This window comes from Crocuta crocuta, unplaced genomic scaffold, assembly GCF_008692635.1.
Source record: "Crocuta crocuta isolate KB4526 unplaced genomic scaffold, BGI_CrCroc_1.0 scaffold87, whole genome shotgun sequence".
Classification (NCBI taxonomy): domain Eukaryota; kingdom Metazoa; phylum Chordata; class Mammalia; order Carnivora; family Hyaenidae; genus Crocuta; species Crocuta crocuta.
The window spans coordinates 2,089,714-2,110,856 of record NW_027532166.1 but is presented as its reverse complement, the minus strand read 5'-3'; the positions used below and the strand labels follow the sequence as shown (position 1 = coordinate 2,110,856).

The window sequence follows — 21,143 nt, the reverse complement described above, 5'->3', positions numbered from 1 at the left end:
AAAAGAAAAAACAGAACAAAAACAAAATAGAAAAGAAAAAATATGTAAAACCTTTGGGAAAAAAAAATTTTGTGTTACTACAATTAAAATTAATCCTTTGAAATTTTTCTTTTTAGATAATACAGGAACGTTCACCAATGCAGGGTCATGCTGTGGATCAGTAATAGAGAGGGAAATTATAAATTGTTCATCCCCTGAGATTCCTGCAGAATTTAATGAACAATTTAACACTAAGAAAGACAAACAAGAATTAATAAATCAGGATAAAGGAGCCAACTTAGAAAAAGAAAACAGTTGGTATAATGATCAGTGTAATGAATTCACAAAGACAGAGAAAACAAAACTTACGAAGAAATGTCCTAAAAGGCCCGATTGGAATATAAATAAGCCACTCAAAAGGTATATTCCAGCATCAGAAAAGTACCCTAAACAGCTTCAAAAGCAGAGAGAAGAAAAAAAAGTAAGAAGGCAGATGGAACTGCTTAATTTGGTAGAAAGAAACAGTCCTGGACAACTCTCTCAGAATAGAGGCCCTTCACCAGTTTTTCCTTCATCTCAAGAAACTGAGCCAAGGTTCAAGTGGCATCCAGTGAAAAAGGTAAAACTCCTCTTTCTTAAAATATATTTTGAAGTATGGATTGATGTTTCTAGATTGAAAACCGAGTTCCTTACATGCAGAGTTTAAGAATTGTGCTTTAGCTTATAAAAGATTGTCAAACCATGGCCCATGAGCAAATCCATCAAGTTTTATAGGAACATAGCCATGCTCATTCCTTTATGAACTGTCTGTGCCTGGCTTAGAGTAGTTGCAAGAGACCACATGGCCCACAAAGCTGTCTGGTCCTTTACATAAAAACTTGACACTTAAACCCTGTATAGATTAATGCTGTTCATAATTCCATTATTCAAATAGCCATTCAGAATTCTTATTTATTGTCCGTATTGACAGGATAATTTTACAAGGTCACATATTACTAAAATCTCCTATCATCCAGTATCTTATTCAGATGTTGCCCTCAGATTATCTCAGCAAGTAATCATCAGAAGTATTTGTGGGGATGTAAGGCAATACTGTTACTCCTTTCTGCATTTACCGTTCAGGAAGAAGATCCTCTGAAAATTAATGATTTCAGCAAGAAAAGGTATGTCATGGACTGGATTGATTCCATAGCTACTTAGTGCTGTGTATATGGTTCAGAAGTACAAACTATTTGCTCAGAATATAGGTGACATGAAAACATGAGCATATATGAAGTCAGTAACAGAAAAGTATCAGACTTCCATGTGAGGCAGAGGTTTAAGAGAAAGGTGGCTGGCATTTTATCTAAAATTTGAAAGCCCAATTTGGACTGGGCCTAATAAATAAACATCCTGGGTAGAACATAGGCAAGGTATTGTTGTCTGCAGACTTAGATGAAATAGTTGGAATTTCTAGTTACGTCAGCAGTGAAATAGACATTGTACTTGGATGAAAAAATGACTAGTAGGGATAATGAAAAATGCAGTTAACCAGTAGGATTTAGAGTGTTAGAAATTTTATTTTATGCCTTTGAACCAGATGGTTTAGAGTTCTAACAAGTTCAGTTCAAATGTTAAGTTATATTATTATGTTAAGTATATTATTTTATGCTGAATATTCTAAGGGGAAACATTAGGCTTAAGTTAACCCACCTAATGTTGATGCTCTTTTTTCCCCTCTATACTGTATATATCCTTTCCAAGTAAAAACTGATCATATTCTGTTCCCATTTAGGAAAAGTTTCCTAGAACTCACTGCTCTATGTAGTGTTCCTTAAAGGCTTTGCATTTAGGATAAGTTGAAATGTGTAAATCAAATGTGATTGAAGAGCAGATATGCTTGATCTAAGATACATAATTCTGTATTAAAGCTTCTTGGTCCTTAATTGCGTTTTTTTGAATACAGGTCTCAGTCACCACCACCAGCTCCAGTGGTGAAAAACAGAACACAACAAACTCAGACACTAAATAATTATGAAAGAGAGAATCTGATCTTAGAAAGCAGTCAAACAGAAACAACACCTGGGGTTTCTGAACCATCCCAGTTTATCCCCTATGTCCGAACCAATGAGATCTATTACCTTGATCCAAATGCACCACTGTCCAGGCCATTAACCCCGGATCTTCAGTACCAAAATCCACATGGTAAGTAAATTCAAAATCCAAATTAATATTCCTGCCCTTAGCCAGGAGAGGTAGAATTTCCATTTTGGGGTGCATTACTAAATTTTTAATTGAATATGTATTAATTTTTTCTTGGTACTTTCTTAAGTTTATTCATGAATCCTTAGACTACTGTAGGATAGGGTTGTATCATATTAGTTATATTTGACATATTGCTTTCATCTGGCTTCAGACTGTGACCAAGAACAAGGACAACTATTTGACTCTGGCGTCAGGGACCCACTTCTTAATCCTAACTTGTTGAAAAACAGGGATCGACAACAAGCAATCCTTAAGGGACTATCGGAACTGAGACAGGTATGATGAGCTTTTTCACCAGGTGTGGATGTAACTAACTGTTCAGTGGAGGGTGGTGTGTTGGATCTTAATCAGGCTCCATGCTCAGCGTGCAGCCTGATAAAGGGCTCGATCTCACATCCTGGATCCCACGATCCTGGGATCATGACCTGAGTCGAGAGCTGAACCGACCAAGCCCCTCAGGAGCTCCTGGAAGGCTGTGTTGGAATGGCTAAGCGTTTTACTTAAAGTGCCTAATTGGTTACATGGTTTATGTCACTTCTTCCACATAAAAAAATTCATCTTTTAGCCTTTTAAAAATCTTCCCAGTATGAACTCATGAGACAGTTCTAATATTAAGACAATTTTATTGAATGGGAAAAAAAGCATACATTTGAAAGGTAAAACATGATCAGTAAGGCCCTAAAACAAAAAGCAGAAAATACACAATTATGCTTTAATAAACTCTCAGTAATGCAGTTCACACTTTTTAAATTGAATGTGTTGGCAGTGCTCAGAACAGAACATTGATCCAAGTCCCAAAGAATAATTCGGTGTGAAATTTAGCATATGACCTTACCCCATCAGACTACATCTTCTCCTAGACCAATTATTGTCAAGTAAAAATAAAATCTGATAACACATTCACTATTTAAGGCTATAACCTTTTTCTGTCAGCTTAGGAAAAATAAACTGCCACTTGAGGAGTACCCTTTTCCATGTCCAGTCATTTGCTAATGCCTCTTGCATTTCAGATTGTTGATTCAAGAATTGCTTACGAATTCTTTCTCACAGAGCTAGAAAATCACCCACACTAACAGAATTATGTAGAAGGTAACTTCAGTTCTCAAAATGCTAGCTTTGGTTACATATAGATTGAGTTATGTAACAAGTAGTAAATATCTTCAAAGTGACAAGGCACTTTTCTTAATAGAGGTAAAAGTTGTGAGGTCAAGAGGCAGGAAAATATGATTGTACACAGTGACCCACCTGTATAGTAGCCACATCTTATTTTAACGGGGCCTTGTCTAAGCCACTAAGGTTAGTGCAGTCAAGATAAACACTGGATGTTTGTGGACACTCCTTCAGTGTGTCTCATTACTAGTGTAAGAGCCATGCCATTGGGGGATTTCAGCCCCATTTTTAGGGAGACTAAGAATCATCCCACTTGGTTTTTATGCTAAGAAGATAATCTTGGATATACAACATCCAAGTGAGTAAGTTTTTTTGAGTGGTTAAAATTCAGCATGACAAAGCTTAAGCTACGGCCAAGTAATGGAACTTAATTACAGGTTTTAAAACTAAATAGAAATCTGGGTTAGCAGGGCTGAAATGTAAATTAGGAACAATTTGCAAGTCTGCTGCACACCTTACTAACATATCAATGTGATTTCAGGGCCTTCTCCAGAAGCAAAGGGAGTTGGAAACTAATCTCATGCCTTTAGCTGCAAATCGAGAAGAGAATTTTAGTTCTTCATTTTAAATGTAGAAAAATCAAATGCTTCATGTTTGTGGTCTTCTAAATTATAAAATGTCTTCATTGCATAATTGTATTTTCCAAATAACCTAGATTTTTAAAATGCTTATTTAAAACTTGTACATTATGTAGTACAACACTGTGTATATATATTTTTTACAATAAAACAGACATTTTGTAAAGCTTAGTAGTAAAAAAAATTTTTTTTCCTGCTCTATCACAATCTAGGGATTTAAGTCCTGTAAAAACACTTTCTACTTACCTTACGACAGGTTTCTGACCTGTTCACAGACAACGTTCTTCTACACTTACTTATGTAGCTTATTACTGAAATAATCAGTTGGGTATTTTACTCTATAAAAAGATTTAAAAGGTTAGAACTCAGATTCTCAGTTCTTCTGAGGGGTCCAAAAGAAGGTCTGACTTAACACATCCCAACTTTACAAAAAAGTAGCTGATGATTTAGTATTTCTTTTCTCTAAATTTTTTTTTTTACTTTTATTGTAGAAACAAGTTTTCAAAAACAGTTTGCATTTGTAATGGCAGGCAGTTATGAGCAGTATAGTTTTAAAATTTATCCCCATATACTTTATCTGTGAATTTAAAGTTATTTTTAGAACAGTGCTTAAAGTGTTTGTTTAACACCTTAAAAATATACTTACATTTTTCTAAGACTACCAATTTAAAAATCCATAGCAAAGTTCCAAATTTGTTCAATGCCTTTAATAAAGCTATCTTTTGAAATATGAAAGTGAATTTGAGTAAGTCAAGGACCACAGTAAGCACTGAAAATCATTAATTATTAAATACCCTCAAATAAAAGTTTGAGCAAAATTTTAGCAACAGGCAATTTTTACATGGCTAAGCTTAAAGATAAAAATAATGCTGCATGGTATTAAAGTTCTAAGTCTTAAATCTTGAGGTATTGAGCCAAATCCTGTAAATATTTATTGACATTACTGGCTTATACCTGTATAAAAACACTATACAAAAGCTTAAAATAAATACAATAGTTGATTGGNGGGGGGGGGGGGGGGGAGGAGAAAAGCCATTGTTTACTATGGTCTTGCAAATATCTAATTTTATATATAAAATAGGCTTCAATTTGAAGTCCAAGTACAGGTGACATATAAATGTAAAACTTAAAAGTGCCAACATGAGATAATTCAAGTACAATATATGTTAAAAATATATATATTTATTTCAATTTTCAGATGCTTCAACTGTTACAGGCCATCATGATTTAAATAAGAGGGGAAAAACATTTGAGAAAGGACAAGAAACCTTTTTGTTTAGAAATGAAATATAAATTGTTAATTCACTTATAAGAAACAGAAAAAGTCCATAACAACCTGTTTCAAAAAAAAGTTACTATAATTATTTCTCTTTTGAAAACGGCCTGGAAGAATCACTTTTCCCCCACCTTAATGGAGATGGAGATTTATCTCTATCCAAGCTTTGAGTATAAGCAGATAAAAAGTAATTTTCACTTTCTTGAGACTGACTTGATGAAAGGGCATATGGTGTCCCCAAAAATGTCTGATGAGTGAGAACATTAAAATGACTAAACTGATGGGACATATGTAATTGACTGTGATAAACCTGAAAGCTGCTATATGCATCTTGCTCAGTTGAACTGCTGTTCTCTCCTTCAGAGCACGCTAGAGCAACAGAAGCTCTCTCTTCAGAATCAATCTGATAAGTCTTATCTTCTAATAAACTTTTTTGCACGTCAAGAGACGATTGCAACTCAATTTGAATATTCTTATTTTGATCTGTTCCACGTGATCCTTTGGTCTCTTTCGCCAATATTTCTGAATGAAAATTGCTGCATACTTCTATTTGTGAGATTTCATCCCCTGAATCCAGAGACATGTCCTCTTCATCCTTTTCATCGTTTTCTAAAAGAGCTACATTTAAAAAACAAAAAGTCCTCCTCTATTGAAATACACAATTTGTTTAAGTTTTAAAATTATACACTACTCACACAATATAATGCGTCAGGGTCTGCAAGTCCACAATCCCTTAAAGCTTGGTCTTCTGCCACAAGTTCACTTAGTCACAACACTCACACTAGGTGTGAATGTCCAGATAATCCGATGCTAAAAGCTTCTGCGAAATGTGTTCACGTTTAATGTTGGGAAATCCCAACTCCCAGCTCCAAAGGGGTTAATGTCAAAACAGCATCTAAAGTTATACGGTAATTCAGTATTTGACAAGACAAATAAAAAATAAAAATTTTGACATCTAGCTTCATTGGATTATGACTAAACTGGTTAGTTCTATCAAATGTTTGATCATCTCCGCTTTTCCTCAAAAACAAATTACATCTTTCATCTAACATAAAACCTGGAACCAAAGCAGAGGCCATTCTCACAAAGGACTAAAGCTATGGATAACCCTTACTACCTTGTAATTAAATTGCTTTATACATCTGGGGAGATTTAGTAGCCCAGTGCTAAATCCCCATTATCTGGTGTCCTCCTTTTAAAAATAGAACCCCTTTGCTGACAACAGCAGCCAATAAAGCTCACATACCCTCAAAGACAAAATGCCTACACTATAATATGCGACACACAGTAACTCTTAACAGCTTGTAGTGACTACAGTATAAATGAGCAGATTTTGTGGATGCTAAATATAAAAATCATTGGTGCCTTGAAACATTCCCCTGAAGCTGTTTACACGGAGGGTGAGGAGTTTCAAGACCAGCATTTTGTTATATGAAAATGAAACAATACCGTTCCTCTTTTTCTGTCTGCCTTTAAAGAAAAGGAAAACTACTGAAAAGTTACCTGACTGCGACTCAAGATTCTCATTAGCACCAAGCAGTGGAAGGTTTTCTTCTGTGATTGAGTTGTGATAGCCCACAAGATTTTTAAAGTTTTGCATAAAGTCTTCAGTAGATGCAACCACTATTCCATTATCTGTATAACTGGAAGTCATCTTGATATTCTTTTCTAAATTAAAAACAAGTTTTGAGCATAAAACACTTGAAAATATATATAGACAGATGATGGTGCCTGCCCCCGGCCTCCATAAAAGTGTTCAACACCTACCACAGGCCCCCAAAATTCTTTCATCCACACTCCTACATTCACAATAGAAAGTTTAAAGGCACCCTTTACCTGTTAAAAAGACTATGTGTCGTTGCTGTACGTTCTGAGCCTGAAGTCTGATAAGGCAATCCAATTCTGGTGCATTTCGAGTTTGTGAATCACAATTGTGGTACGACAGAATTTCAACCAGATGCTTCTTCTGATAGACATTCAGAAGTGTCAGCAGACTTAGAGCCTTAGCATTCAATCTGTGAAATTAAATAGTTCAATATCTGGATCTGTATTTCTATAGTACAGAAGTGTTTGCTTCAAATTAAAACCGTACTAATTTCTCAATTGAGGCAACCAATGACAACTGCACTACTCAGTTTACTGCCTGGTAAATGGGTTTCTCATTCACTAGGAGAGAGGGGAGCAGGAATTGTGCAACCCACATGTAAGTTCAGGAGCTTTTATGGGTGCAAAAGCCTGAGAAACAGCTATCAGCTTAGGCTAAAATCTCATTTTGCTTAATAAAAAACAACAGTTCCCTTTAGCTTACTAATTTAGAACTTGAATGAAGGACACGGACAAAAAAAAAATGCATAAATGTTCCCTTCAAAAAAATACATGGCTCTAAGCTATTTCTATACCTCCAAGCACAAGGCAACAAGTGGTAGAAATTACTATGTCAGGAAGATAAGGGTACTGTGTACACCTTTGGGCCTCATTATTATCTGGTATACGAAAGTAAGGCTTTACCAATGCCTATTTGAAATGATTTGAAGATAAAATAAGTATTAAAAAAGTGAATTACTACAAAAAGTTAAATACTTTTCATTTCTTTAAGCATGAATTTCCTTAAGTGTTCCATGGGATTAGAAGATATTAGGGTATAAAAAAAAGTGTTTTGTAGTCTAAGTTTAGGAAATGCTGGCTGACAAAATGTAGACTTTTTTTTTTTTTTGAAAGATAAAGTGTGAGCAGGGGAGAGGCAGAGAGAATCCCAAGCAAGCTCCACACTCAGCGAGGAGCCCAACATAGGGCTCCATCTAACAATCGTTTAGATCACAACATGAGCCAATATCAAGAGTTGGACACTTAACTGAATAAGCTATCCAAGTGCCCCCGTAGAACAGAAGTCTTTGTCTCTCACATCCTTAAATGTGTAAATACACTATACGGACTCCAGTAGTAAGATACAGTATCCCAAACTCCTCTGATTATATCATTATTTGTGGAACCCTCAAGCTGACTAGGAGTCTAAGAACCACTGGGCATGCTGGAAATCACCTACTTCCATAAATGAATGTCCTAATCACAAATCCCCTTATCATATTGGGATTAATCCTTGTCTCAGTATGTATGTGTGTCACTAGATTAGCTGCCTAAATTAGTCCTCAACTGGGAAAGAGTCTGACATAGTTGGCATATATAGTTTGGTTAAAAAAAAAAAAAAAAGGCAGCAGACTATTCCATCTTGGTTAATCTAAATGCTCAAGTGGCAAAGATGAAAACCATTTTACCTATATACATACCTAGAACTTCAACTTAAGCAAAATTCTACCTAAATACTACTACTTCCCTCCAAATAGTCTAGAATACTATCGACATTCCCTAAAGAGTGGCTAAAGACATCTGTGAAAACTGAGCAGCACTGATAATCTATAAACACAGAAAAATGAAATTTTAAAAAAGCAACCATTATGTAGTTATTTCTCAAATCTTACCTGCCCAATTCCTTTAGTTTCTTCTGAAATTTACAGTGGACTTTCCATTGCCATTTTCCTTCAGGAGTACTAAGTTCTTCGAGGAATGTCAAAAAATTTTTAAGGTTTTCTGTTAGAGATAATGAAATTCATTTTAATTCAATAAATAATAGTCAACCCACAACTGAATGATGGAAGAAATGTTTGTTGATATTATACACACACCTACTTTCCTATGTAGTGTTGCCCCCCCTCCCTTTTTCCCTCTGAGGGAGACAGAGAGCTATATATACTCTTAGATTTAAGAATGTCTACCAAAAAACACCCAAAAAACATGATGATAACAACAAAGCAGAAGTGATCCAAATGCAGTAGGAGCAGAGAGCCTTGCTTTATACCAGGTTTAGAGGAAATTATTTGCAAAGACTAAGAAATTTGAGGCAATAAAACCTCAAGAAAATGATGGAATGTATTCGATATCTGTGATTGGCAGAATGGACAAGACATTTAAAAAGCATGAGTCACTGGGGTGCCTGGGTCACTCAGTCGGTTAAATGTCCAACTCTTGATTTCGGCTCAGGTCATGATCTCAGTTTGTGGGTCTGAGCCCTGCATCAGGCTCTGTGGTGACACTGTGGAGACTGCTTGAGATTCTCATTCTCTCTCTCCCTCTGCTCCTCCACTGCTCGTATGTGCTATATCTCTCTCAAAATAAATAAAGTTTAAAAATAAACAAAGATGCATGGGTCATTAATGAGAAAAACCTAGGAAAGACAGAAGTTCATGCTCAAAAGAATGCACAAATCTTACCAATTGTGATAACTTCTGGATTTAGAATGGATTCATCAGACACAATAAAACCTCCAGATACAAATAATTCATTATATGTATGATTTTTAACATCATCCAGACTATCAACACCAGCAAAACTAACACAAGGGAGCTTCTTTAAAGTCACCAAGCCAGGTACCTATTAAGCCAAACAAAAACAGAAATAAGGACAGATAAGAGAATGAAATGGTTAAGACTCAAGTGTGAAGTGACCTACAAGGAAAGTCTCACAAAATGCACTACAGCTCACCTATATTAGTGTGTTGCTTCTGGAAAACCAAGCACAAAAATAATATTCTCATGTTCAAATACGTAAGTCAACCTTTATGTATTCAGTGCATACCATGAACAGAATGCTCTTAAGGCGCTTACACTCTCAACAATAGCCAAAACATGGAAAGAGCCTAGTGTCCATCAAGGAACGAATGGATCAAGAAGATGTGGTTTATCTATACAATGGAATACTACACGGCAATGAGAAAGAATGAAATCGGGCCATGTGTAGCAATGTGGATGGACCTTGAGGGTGTTTTGCTGAGCGAAAAAAGTCAGGCAGAGAAGGACAAATACCATATGTTTGCACACATAGGAGGATTAGGAGGAACTTAGCTGAGGACCGTGGGGGAGAAGAAGGGGGAAAATAGTGGGGGAGAGGGAGAGAGGCAAACCATGAAAGACTCTTGAATGCTGAGAACAAACTGAGGACTGATGGGTGTGGGGGGCAGGGGGGAGATGGGCATGGAGGAGGGCACTTACGGGGATGAGCACTGGGTGTTATATGGAAACCAATTTGACAATAAACTATTTGTAAAAAAAAAAAATAAAGAAAAAAAAGAAAAGAAAAGGTGCTTACAACAGACTTGGAAACAGAATGATATAGGCCAACTTGTCTGGCCCTGTGAGTGCAGGCACAATTGAGAGGGCAAGAGCCTATATACTGGAACAATGAGGAAAGCCTTCAAAGGGCAGTAGGACTTGAGACAGGCTCAGAAGACTGGATGGGGTACCTCCGCAACGGAAAGGGGAAATGATATGGCAAAGAGAGGGTACAAACAGGTTTTACCTGGGACATACACATAAAAATGATAATATAAAGAGTCCACAGACCCACTGACATTCAAGGAGTCAGTATTCCTAGTCTTAATGAGTGACAGGGAGGGTCTGGGACGTGCCACAATTTAAAATTTTGCAGAGGTACAAACTTATCACAAGCTGATTCACAGAAGGATCGTTAGGTCTCAAGCCCTAAACCTCCCAACCTTGAAGTTTTCTCTTTTAGACCCTATGAGGATATTTTAAAAACAAACAGCTTCAGTCTCAAAGACAGTAAGATTTTAAATAAGGGAGTTTTTATAGCCAAAATAACAGTGAATTTGACTTAATAATCTACCTTGTGAATGAAACCTGCAATGTCTTCATTCTGAATAATAATCAATAGTTTATCTAATTTTGATCTTCTTTCCAAAAACTGTTCTGGATGACATTCTGTATTGCCTAATTTGATAAGATATTCCTGTTAAAGAAAAAAACTAAATCAACATTAAAAAGTTTTTTTGCAAATATTCATTTAACACCAGAAATGCAAGATAAACTGGCAAGTTTAACTACTGTTAGAACACTAGTAAGGTCCCTTACGCTCTAGGGACCTTAGAGATTATCAAGTCCACTGTTCTTATAGAACAATCTATAGCTCAGAGCTTAAATGGCCACAGTTACAATGTTACAATGCTACGCAGTCAAAACTAAGTAAATGCCAATGGTGGTTAATAGAAAGAACCATAAGAACAATGAATTAGCCAGGTTCTTAACCCAGTTCCATTATTTATTGTGGGCAACCCAGAGTCCAATCATCAACCACTTCCTTACTCCTATTTTCCACTCCACTCAAAGGCAGGCCCTTGGCTATTTGCAGCAAGGTCGACAGTATACTTCTTCAGTTATAAAGCTCTTTTCTGACTACTGTAGCTCATTTAATTCACAACAGTCCCAAAGTCGTTCATTCAGAGCTTCAGTGTATATGATGGCTGTGTATACAATTATTGTATTCAGTGTATACAGTGTGAATACACTGTTTAGTTATGTCTGTCAAGTTTATACCTTCAGCTAAAATAGACCCTCCCCTCTAATTAATACCTCCTTCCATACTGGTGACATGGTACTACCTTTCAAAGGACACCTGGTAGTAGTACAGGCAGTTTCCTTTGCTCTTTGCTTGCTGGTGGAATCCTTAAGTGTGAGGTAAACTGAGGGTCCTAGAGGTCACATTCCTCATTTCACAGATACAGGAGCAGATTAATTTTCTCAAGATTGGTAAAGCTGGTTAGACAGCCATTGAATCTAAACCCAGCTTGCCTCACAACCAGTCTACTGCTCTGCCAAGAACGGTCTACAAGTGTCATCCCCAAAGAGGATGTTTCCGTGTAGCCCTAAACTAAATAAAGCGGCATCTTCTGTATTATTAGACTATTAGATTAAAGCTTCTGGGCAGCTTACAGTCAGGTAATGAGAAAGTAAAATACTGTCTGACAGGCTGGCTTATAATTTTTGGTCTTTTTACAGTAAGAAGCTTTAAATGCAAGTTGATTTTAGATGAGACCATTGAACTCCTCTAATAATAAATCAGTTTGACTCTGGAAATACTTAGGAAACTTAAAATTTTATTCATAGTCTTTTTTACTCTATTGTAACATTTTTGTTGGATATTTTCCAATGTGTATTGATTAAAACAAAGTTCCGACCTCTTACCAGATTTATAAAACATGCCACATCCTTTTCTTCTTCTATGTAACAAAAATATGACTTATTCTATTATAGAATGAATTAAATGCACCATTCATAAGTCAATGCATTTCCTGTGTGTATTACAATTAGTTTTAAAAATATGGTGGAGAAGGTGGAATATTGCTGAGCACACTGGAAAACAATGTCAACTCTATTCTCTCATCTAGGCCCCACAACACACTGCTATTGCTCCCCCAAGTATTGATCATGTTGCTAGGAGTGGAAAATGTTAAGAAGCTCTACAGTCAATGACACAGGGCAAAAACGCAACCAAGGAACTCCTAGTAAGTCTGATTTCATCTTTCCAAGATGAGCACTCTTCCTCCCTCTTCATTTCCATGCCCTTCATGTTCTACTAGATGAAACATGCTGACATCACAGATATCCCCAAACTGACAAAGGCTCAGGACATGTTGGCAGCACAGAGTTTGTGGGCCACTGTAGGCTACAAGGCCCTTAACTTATAGTCCCTTCTGCTTCCTCTAACAAAACAAGCAGAAACTCATCATGGTAAGTAAATTCTATAAATGGGAGCAGGCATTTATTTTAAAACCTATAGTATTCCCTTAAATTGAAATCCTGTAGTTTAGTGAATGCTAATTGTTAATATTAAAACGATATAATTGTTCCTGTTATAATTTACCTAATGTTATAAATTTTACATACCTAGGTATCTGTACACATAAATACACGCATGTATTTTTAAAAATCAAATACTTGAAACACTAGTCTTACTCTGTAGCTTCAGGAGAAAAAATATACCTTGCAGTGAGGAATCTTTCATGATTAGGGAATCTTTCAGGATAATGTTTTCTGATCAAAAAGGCTGTAGGGAATCCTGACATGACCAGGGTATCAAGAAAATGCCAAAAGATTACATATATCATCATTAGGTCATCCCCAGTTTTTTTTATCTGACTGATAAAAACCCCATAAGAGGTAATAAACACTGACAGCTTCCTCTATCTCTTTCCCTCCCCTTCATTAAAGACCAAAGTGGGAAGCGTTTAAAATCTCTGAATCAACAGTTTAAAGGTATTTGCAGTATACATACAAATGGTCTTCAATACCACCCAATAAAACAAGATGTTAATTCTAGGATCCTTAGATCACAGGTTCTAAATTTAATCGAACTTACTAGTTTTTTTATTTCACTCTGTATTAAATTATGAAAGTACATGGTCAACATTTAAAAACAAAGAAAAAAAAATCCATTTTATAGACATTAGACCCAACAAGACAAGTTTATAAAACATTACTATTACCTTCTCATTTAGTTACCTTTATTTCTTTACAGAGCACACTCTCTTCTTCTTCATGAATATAAAATTTCACAGTATTTTTCTGGACATCTTTCATGATTTTAACCAAACTGTTAAATACTTCAGGTTCTAATTGGCTTATAAAATTTGAAAGAGCTGGTTGGGCAGAAATGTTTACATCACTGGGCGATTTTGTTGTTTCTTTCTCTACTGGTTCCCGGACAATATCACCAGGTACAGTATGGTCAGAAGTCACCATTAACTCTGTGGCATGGTGTGGCTGGTTCACTTCTACTTCAGTTAAACCCAAGGATGAAGATGAATGCTGCTCACTGGAGTTGGTGTCTTTCAAAGGATCACTACAAAGTGGCTCAAGGAGCTGTTTATTGTTGAAGTCACTTGAGGATATTGGAATGACAGGCTTTCCCAGAGGATTCAATGCTATCTTAGTACCAGAATCATTAGGACTGACCCGTGGCAAATTCCCACCCTTGGCTGATGCTTTGATAATAATAGTATTTAGTTTCTCATGCAAGCCATCTACAAACTCCTGTACACCAGCTTTGGAAGTCTTAGAATATATGAACTCAGAAAGCCGTTTCATCTTCTCTTGTGTTGAAAAAATAGGTGTGGAAAATCTACTGACATATGAAACATTCTTTTGCTTCAAAATCTCTTCTATCTTCCTAGAAAAGAGATTGTACTCTCCTAACACTGTCCTCTCTGTGGTTTCACTCATTGTGGGTGGCTCTGCTGCTGGCACACACTGTTCTTCCACTGTCACCACCTGACCTGTCAACACGTCATCCTCAGTGGTGCCCTTTAGTGTGTCTGTAAATGGAGAGGATGGAAACTGGTAATCAGAACTTCTCTGTCTACTTATTACCCGGGGGTCGTTAGGAAAGGCCTCCTGCGGTGGCAGACACACCAGTTGTTCTTCTGGTGATTTCATACCTATACAGGAAGAGTTCATTATTGTAAGAGCAATCCAAAAAATAACACCTGAAAACATGAACTCATAATAGGAATGTCAGATCAAAGTATATATTTAGAATTAATTATGTACTAGAAGGCAGAATAAAAATCTCAGATAATGATGTGAACCCTATTTTCTATGTGCCCTATTTATGGCTGGTCTTTGGATTTCAGTAGCTACAGTAACAAGTCTGGATATTATTTTCTTTGATTCCTTTTGAAGTGTTTGAACAAATGCCAATTTGGCATTGGCACCAATATAAATTAAGTCATTTGCTTATTTCTGCTTCCCAGATAGATCAGGGAAAAAAAGGCTCAGTAATATGGAAGAGAATATATTTCTTATCTGCATTACAGTAACACCCTTGAGATGAAGAGGTCATTCAGCTAGCTACCTGATGTTAATGGAACCATACCTCTGACTTCTGACAACCAGCGCAATCCATAGATAGTACTTTTTTTCCCCAGATATTCTATAATCAAAACACAGTATGTTTTTAAAACTATAGTTCAAAACAGACACCCTAAGTCCTTTTTTAAAAGACAAGGGAAAAATGTGTTTAACAACAATTTATAGTAATATTTTTAGGAAAAGAAAAAATTCATGACCTTTGCCTAGATGATATTATAAAATTTTTTTTAAAAATTTCCTTAGATCTTAGCAAATATTCCCTAACAAACTGCTGTTGTAGTCTATGAAATAGTACTTCCATATGAAGAAGTGCAGGTACAAGTATAGTCTTCAAAACCACAGTACCCTGAAGATATAGTGAATTCTCTATTCAAGTCTGCACCTAGGTATACACATTCGGTTTTGTGTTTCCTCACACTCAGACTTTCCTAACGGCTTTAACAGCCTCAGCAGCAGTCAGCGTGTGACATTTCTCCACCACTCTTGGTATTTACCATGAGCCACTCCACCCATTAACTACTGCACAGACACCTGTCAGCAAGACCACAACAGGTCTACAGGTAGAAGAGAAGGGGACAAAAATATCCAATGTACCAAGGTAAGAATTAAAACTGTATGAAACCAATAAACCAGAAAATTCAAGTTCTATAAAATAACTCAGGGATACAGAACATTCTTCTTAAAGCTACAACATTTAAAATACATTTTAAATTGTATCTTATATAACAAATGGGTTGCAGAAGACTACCTATAATTTTTAAACTTCTGATTATGTATTATTTCATCAAATGAAATACCTGCTTCCCAAAATGTATAGCTGTAGTTCAGACCAATAAGCTTACACTTGAAGAGCTACAGATAAAAGGAATTTTTCTAAAAAGCGAAATAGAGCTTTAGGGGCACCTGAGTGGCTCAGTCGGTGAAGCGTCTGACTTCGGCTCAGGTCGTGATCTCGCAGTTCGTGGGTTCAAGCTCCGTGTGGAGCTCTGTGCTGACAGCTCAGAGCCTGGAGCCTGCTTTGGATTCTGTGTGTGTGTGTCTCTCTCTCTGCCCCTCTCCCACTTGTGGTCATTCTCCCGCAAAAATAAACTTAAAACAAAAACAAAAAAACCCCCAACAACTCAATGGGTGCCAGAGTGGCTCAGTCAGTTAAGTGTCCAACCTTGGCTCAGGTCATGATCTAGTGGTTTGTGAGTTTGAGCCCCACATTGGGCTTTCTGCTGTCAGCATAGAGCTTGCTTCAGATCCTCTGTCTCTTCTCTCTGCCCCTCCTATGCACATGCGTGCTCAAGCCCCCCTCAAAAATAAATACATATTAAGGAAAAACCCTCTAAACAAATCCCTTTTAAAATAGCAAATGATCATCACCTAATTGTATTTTGCACAAATTTCTCCTATATGATTCTAATTACTAACACTGACTTTATTATTTTAAAAAATGTCTTCATCAATAAACTATATAAAAGAAAAAACACGTCAATATCAATAACACATGTTTTCTATTGACATTCAAGCATTGCAGGTTTTTTAAGTGGAAGAGGAGTAGTGAGTTCTCTAAAGGCAGCATCATTCAGGTATTTACACTTTTAAACACAAAATATAAAAGATGGGTATGCCAAAAAAGAGGACTGCAGATGCTGAGGGAGCATGGTGAAGCATAAACAAGATACCCCGCTGCTTCTAGAAAGAAAAAATTACTGGCAGATACAAAATAGATGAATTCCAGACATAATGTTGAGTGAAAGAGCCAAAAACAAAACAGGACATATGTAGGTTCCATTTACCTTAAATTTAAGAACAGGTCAACTAATCTATTGTGAAAGAAATTGGATTAGTGGTTACTGTTGGGTCAGGGAGAGTACTGACTACAAGCATACAAAAAGAAAACCTTGGGTATTGGAAATGTTCTACATCTCCATTTGGATAGTGGTAACCTAAGTGTATATACATGTAAAAATCCATCAAGCTGGGCACTAAAGATTTATGCACTTTATGTCATAAATCTGTTATTCCTGTTTTGCTTTTTGGGGTCGTCTTTCCCTAGGAGGAGGCAAAGATTTTCTTGAAGAAAACTATTCACTCTTTTTCTAAATCCCCAAAGAGAGGAAAACCGTAAAGATGTGCTAAAATTAAAAGACACTTAGCTTTTCTTCAAAACTAGGGGGGGAAAAAAAAACCACCACTTAAGATTTCTGAAAGAGTAAGATACAACGAAATGGAAACAAAAAAGGCCGACCACCAAACTCTAAGCAAGAAAATAATGTCTATGGCCATTTCCAGAGATGTTCAATTGATCTCCAACAAAAGAAAAGATCTTCTAGGAACCAATGGCAACTACCCAATCAGCAACATCTGTAACTTTCTGGAATCCCAAAGTTTCCTAATCTCTTAATTATATCACCTTATTTAAATAATTAGAAGAAGAACTGGGTCAAAAAATTCAAGATTAGGAATAATGTACCTAAAAGATAAATGGTCTTAATCCTAATAGTTTTTAAACTTGAAACTTGAAGACTGCTTCTCATGGATATTCTGCAGAAACAAATTAAGAAAAATATTCCAGTCTTCTCAAGTTATCATATCAGAGAGAATCACCATAGGTAAAGAAAACTTAATCTCTAAGAATTATTCAGTGACTTCTTGGAACACATTCTTTGTATAAGGATATTTGATACAAATCAAATAATGATTTAAATGTAAATATGATATTATCCAAATTTTCTGTCATTAACAGAACTTAAAATGATGCCCTATTGATGGAGAACCAGAAATGCAAGTAGCAATTCCGAAGAAGGGCACATTGGGAAGAAAGGAAAGGGAGCCTTCTCACCTGGTGTTTGTTTCTCACCATGTTTCCCCAGCTGGTCTTCTGGGCTTCTTGCATTCCCTCCTGAGGGAAAGCATCCATTAGATTTGTAGACTCTCTTCAGATATTGGTGATACCTATTAAGCACCTTTCAGACAACCCCAAATGCTAACAAATCCAAGTATTCCATCTTTTGCCTAAAATAATCCAGAAGGGTCATTCAGAAATAGAAAGTTGCTTCCCTTTCCATTCAGGTGATGACAGAATATCAACAGCTAGATGCTGTGCCTTCAAATGACTCTGAACATTAACTATGAAGGTGCCTAAATGAGGAATGGTTAAGATAATTATTTTGTACTGCCTACTTTCTTATTGTTCCTCCCACTCAAACTGACACCTCCAGCTCCTAAGTACCAGCTGCTTCTCTACCATCACTCCTAAGCCTCTTCCCCCCTCTGGTAAGGTACTGAGTAGAGAATGGTGCTGAAGCCCATGGAAACTCATCAAGTTTTAGAAATTCTTCTCAGAGTCCTTGGAGGTCTCAGTAGGTTCTGGGTCACAAGCTAGTCTACTTATTTTTTAGCAAAAAGTTGTTTGTTTAAAGTTTATATAAAGGTCTAGGAATGGAAAAGATGTGCCCTGGGAATATTTCCAAAAACGCTTAGCTAACAAAGATGAGTAAGAACTTTGAATATTAAGAGTATGTATATATGTGTATATATATATGTATGTTTGCACAGAGAAATTAGAATACTGCAAAATGATCTTTCAACATTTGCTAACCCAGTCTTGCCCCATGGTTCAATAAGCTTTCTAGGGACTTTTGCATTTGACCATTTTAGGGCATTCTCTACAATGACCTAATTGCTCTAAGATAATAATTAAGAAATCAAATTAATTTCAAATAGATGAACCTCAACATGACCACTTCTTAGATTATAGCTTATTGTGGCAAAGTCTGCTTTAATAATTTGAGAGACAATATTTAATCTGCTACCCCAAAGACCTTCATTGCATCTGTTACTAGCTCACCTTATTAGAAACTCCATTTCCGTCCACAATTTTCAGTTGGAAGTCTGCGTGCTAAACTCCATAGGAAGGTACGTATGTTTTAAATCCCCCTGATTTTATAGGCTGTTTTGCACATACTTGCTGATACTGACCAAAAACAGCAACACTCAATAATGAACATTACACTGCTCAAAATAAGATACCAAAGATGTCAGAGCCAAGTAAGATGAATTACCTACTAACCCAAGAATGGAATCTAGACAAGATGAAACCCATCAGAAAACTGGTCCCTAAGTAAAACCAAGCAAACCTAAGTCTCAGTATACTTGTTCTTACCTGTAATTGGAATCAGTTTCCAATGTATTTCAGTCTCCTCAACATCATTTGACTTAGATTGTCTGCGGAATCCATGTTCAATGGGAACAGTGGGACACAAACTGCAATCTTCAAAATTATTCATGCTAATTAAATTTGGATCCTAAAAATTAGAGTACATATTCAATAGCTTTCTTTTCAATTAACTTTTATGTCAAGAATAAACAATTATTTCTCTTTTTTTTTAAAAAAAAATAGGCTCTACACACAACATGGGGCTTGAACTCACAACTCTGAGATCAAGAGTCGCGTGCTGCAATAACAAAGCCAGACAGTGAGCCCCTAAACAACTATTTTTTCCACAAGTTTCAATCTAAACATTACAAATGAGTAAAATCGATATGGCAAAGTTTTAACACTCTAGTCTTTAAGCATAATTTTTTTCCTCAAAACATAATTTGATGTTGATTTAGAGCAGAGGTTGGTTTTTGGTAAAGTACCAAATTTTTAGACTTTGTGGGCCAGTTACTCAGCTCTGCCACTGTAGTACAAAAGCAGCCAGAGGCAATACCTAAGCACATGAGCATGGCTATGATCCACGAAAATTTTAGTTACAAAAATAGGCAATGGGCTAGGTTTGGCCAATGCTGTCACTGACCTGATTTAGAATATTAAACATGTCAGGAAATGTTAATAATTTAAGTTAGTTACATAAATTACATACTTCCCCAAGGGAGTATCCTGCCATCATCCTTCTCCTAAAATAATATCCTAAAACTACATGGAGAAAACCTGGGGACATACATACACCTTTTATTCAAAGGCAGGGAAGAAATGTAAGAAGCAAGAGAAAATTAGAAATAAGCCAGTAGGAATATGGTGCTCTCCTATTATTGTTTATTACCCAGAGATGCAGCCACTTCCTGGGGATAAGGTTACTTCTCAGCTAGAGATGAGTACTCTTTAAGCTCATATAATAAACAAACTAGATGTCCTGTCAAGCAATGCTGAGTCACACTTCAGAGGTAATCCTAAAGGATGCTTACTTTCCATTCCTATTTGCATGAAAAATACGAAGTACCTAATCTTGTTTGTAATACATATGCAGGCTGTGGTTACCTCATCTGCCTCACTTTTGGGTTTTGGTACTGCCAATAGGAAACCAATCAATGTTTTGAGGATTCAACTTTATATATAAGCCTATATACATAATCCTATAAGCCGGAAGGAAAACAACTACATCTACATTTATCCCTCTAACAGGAGTAACTTAAAAATACTATCCTGGATAATTTCATTGTAATAATGTAATTTCTTTTTGAAAGGGAAAAAAAACCCATTGAAACACACCTATATCCTCTTTCAGACACACATTCACAAAAGCAACAAAGATAATCAAAAGACATATGCTTACTTCTTTCAAATGTAGTTTATGGTCAGTGCCTACTTCACTGGTAGAAACAGCAACAGGATACTTTAACAATGATGTACTGACTTCTAGCAATGGGCTCTGAGTACCCTTAAAATGCACATTTTCAATTTTTGCACAAGTAGGCTGCTCATAGTCTTTCTTATCTGCAGGAGAGTTCAACTCATACTCATGCTTTTGCCTCAACTCTTCATAGGCATCATCAGTGTTCAATCCTAAGGCTTTGTTGACTGTGTCTGTCAAGGACGCATCGGAATGACGTGCATTTGCTAGTGTTTCTGACAGCCAATTAAACAGCCGATGGATGTCAGCAACACCAGAGTTAGAGGTATCTTGCTGCTGCGGTCTCAAATCAGCATCATGCCCAAGAGAGCCCATAGGCTGCAAAGACTCTGAAGGGAAAGAAGACAGAAAAACCATCTTTCAAAGTTAAATTTAGAATGTAATATAAAAATTTAAAAAGTCAAGTATATCTAAAACTTAATTATCATAAGACATTTGTGGGAAGGAATTCAATCAAACCACTGGCTTAGTCTGTACAAGAATAGCCTTCCCTTTCTTTACAGTTATGACTGGTTCTAAAATTTGGCACAGAACTAAAATTTCCCATAAACGAAAG

At 36.3% G+C, this 21,143-nt stretch overlaps 2 protein-coding genes across 12 annotated transcripts in view; one reads left to right on the top strand and one right to left on the bottom strand.

Annotated features, from left to right (window-relative positions):
• CCDC66 (coiled-coil domain containing 66) overlaps positions 1 to 4,117 on the top strand; it is a 49,133-nt gene extending 45,016 nt beyond the window's left edge. For all 6 annotated transcript variants that reach the window (XM_077776659.1, XM_077776657.1, XM_077776656.1 and 3 more), the window contains 5 exons: positions 117 to 598; positions 1,102 to 1,142; positions 1,925 to 2,163; positions 2,375 to 2,499; positions 3,875 to 4,117. In XM_077776659.1, the coding sequence (XP_077632785.1) occupies positions 117 to 598; positions 1,102 to 1,142; positions 1,925 to 2,163; positions 2,375 to 2,499; positions 3,875 to 3,961 (974 nt within the window). In that variant the 3' untranslated portion in view covers positions 3,962 to 4,117. The remainder of the gene's footprint in view (positions 1 to 116; positions 599 to 1,101; positions 1,143 to 1,924; positions 2,164 to 2,374; positions 2,500 to 3,874) is intronic.
• Positions 4,118 to 5,133: 1,016 nt separating this feature from the next.
• Positions 5,134 to 21,143, bottom strand: part of TASOR (transcription activation suppressor) — a 51,402-nt gene continuing 35,392 nt past the window's right edge. For 2 of the 6 annotated variants that reach the window (XM_077776649.1, XM_077776654.1), the window contains 10 exons: positions 20,510 to 20,916; positions 19,117 to 19,258; positions 17,794 to 17,853; positions 13,596 to 14,530; positions 10,924 to 11,046; positions 9,513 to 9,672; positions 8,724 to 8,832; positions 7,084 to 7,262; positions 6,751 to 6,915; positions 5,134 to 5,865 (listed from right to left, as the gene is read on the bottom strand). In XM_077776649.1, coding sequence (XP_077632775.1) covers positions 5,333 to 5,865; positions 6,751 to 6,915; positions 7,084 to 7,262; positions 8,724 to 8,832; positions 9,513 to 9,672; positions 10,924 to 11,046; positions 13,596 to 14,530; positions 17,794 to 17,853; positions 19,117 to 19,258; positions 20,510 to 20,916 — 2,813 coding nt within the window. In that variant the 3' untranslated portion in view covers positions 5,134 to 5,332. Of the gene's footprint in view, positions 6,143 to 6,750; positions 6,916 to 7,083; positions 7,263 to 8,723; positions 8,833 to 9,512; positions 9,673 to 10,923; positions 11,047 to 13,595; positions 14,531 to 17,793; positions 17,854 to 19,116; positions 19,259 to 20,509; positions 20,917 to 21,143 lie in introns of all 6 variants that reach the window. The other 4 variants (XM_077776653.1, XM_077776650.1, XM_077776651.1 and 1 more) reach the window with 4 other exon arrangements.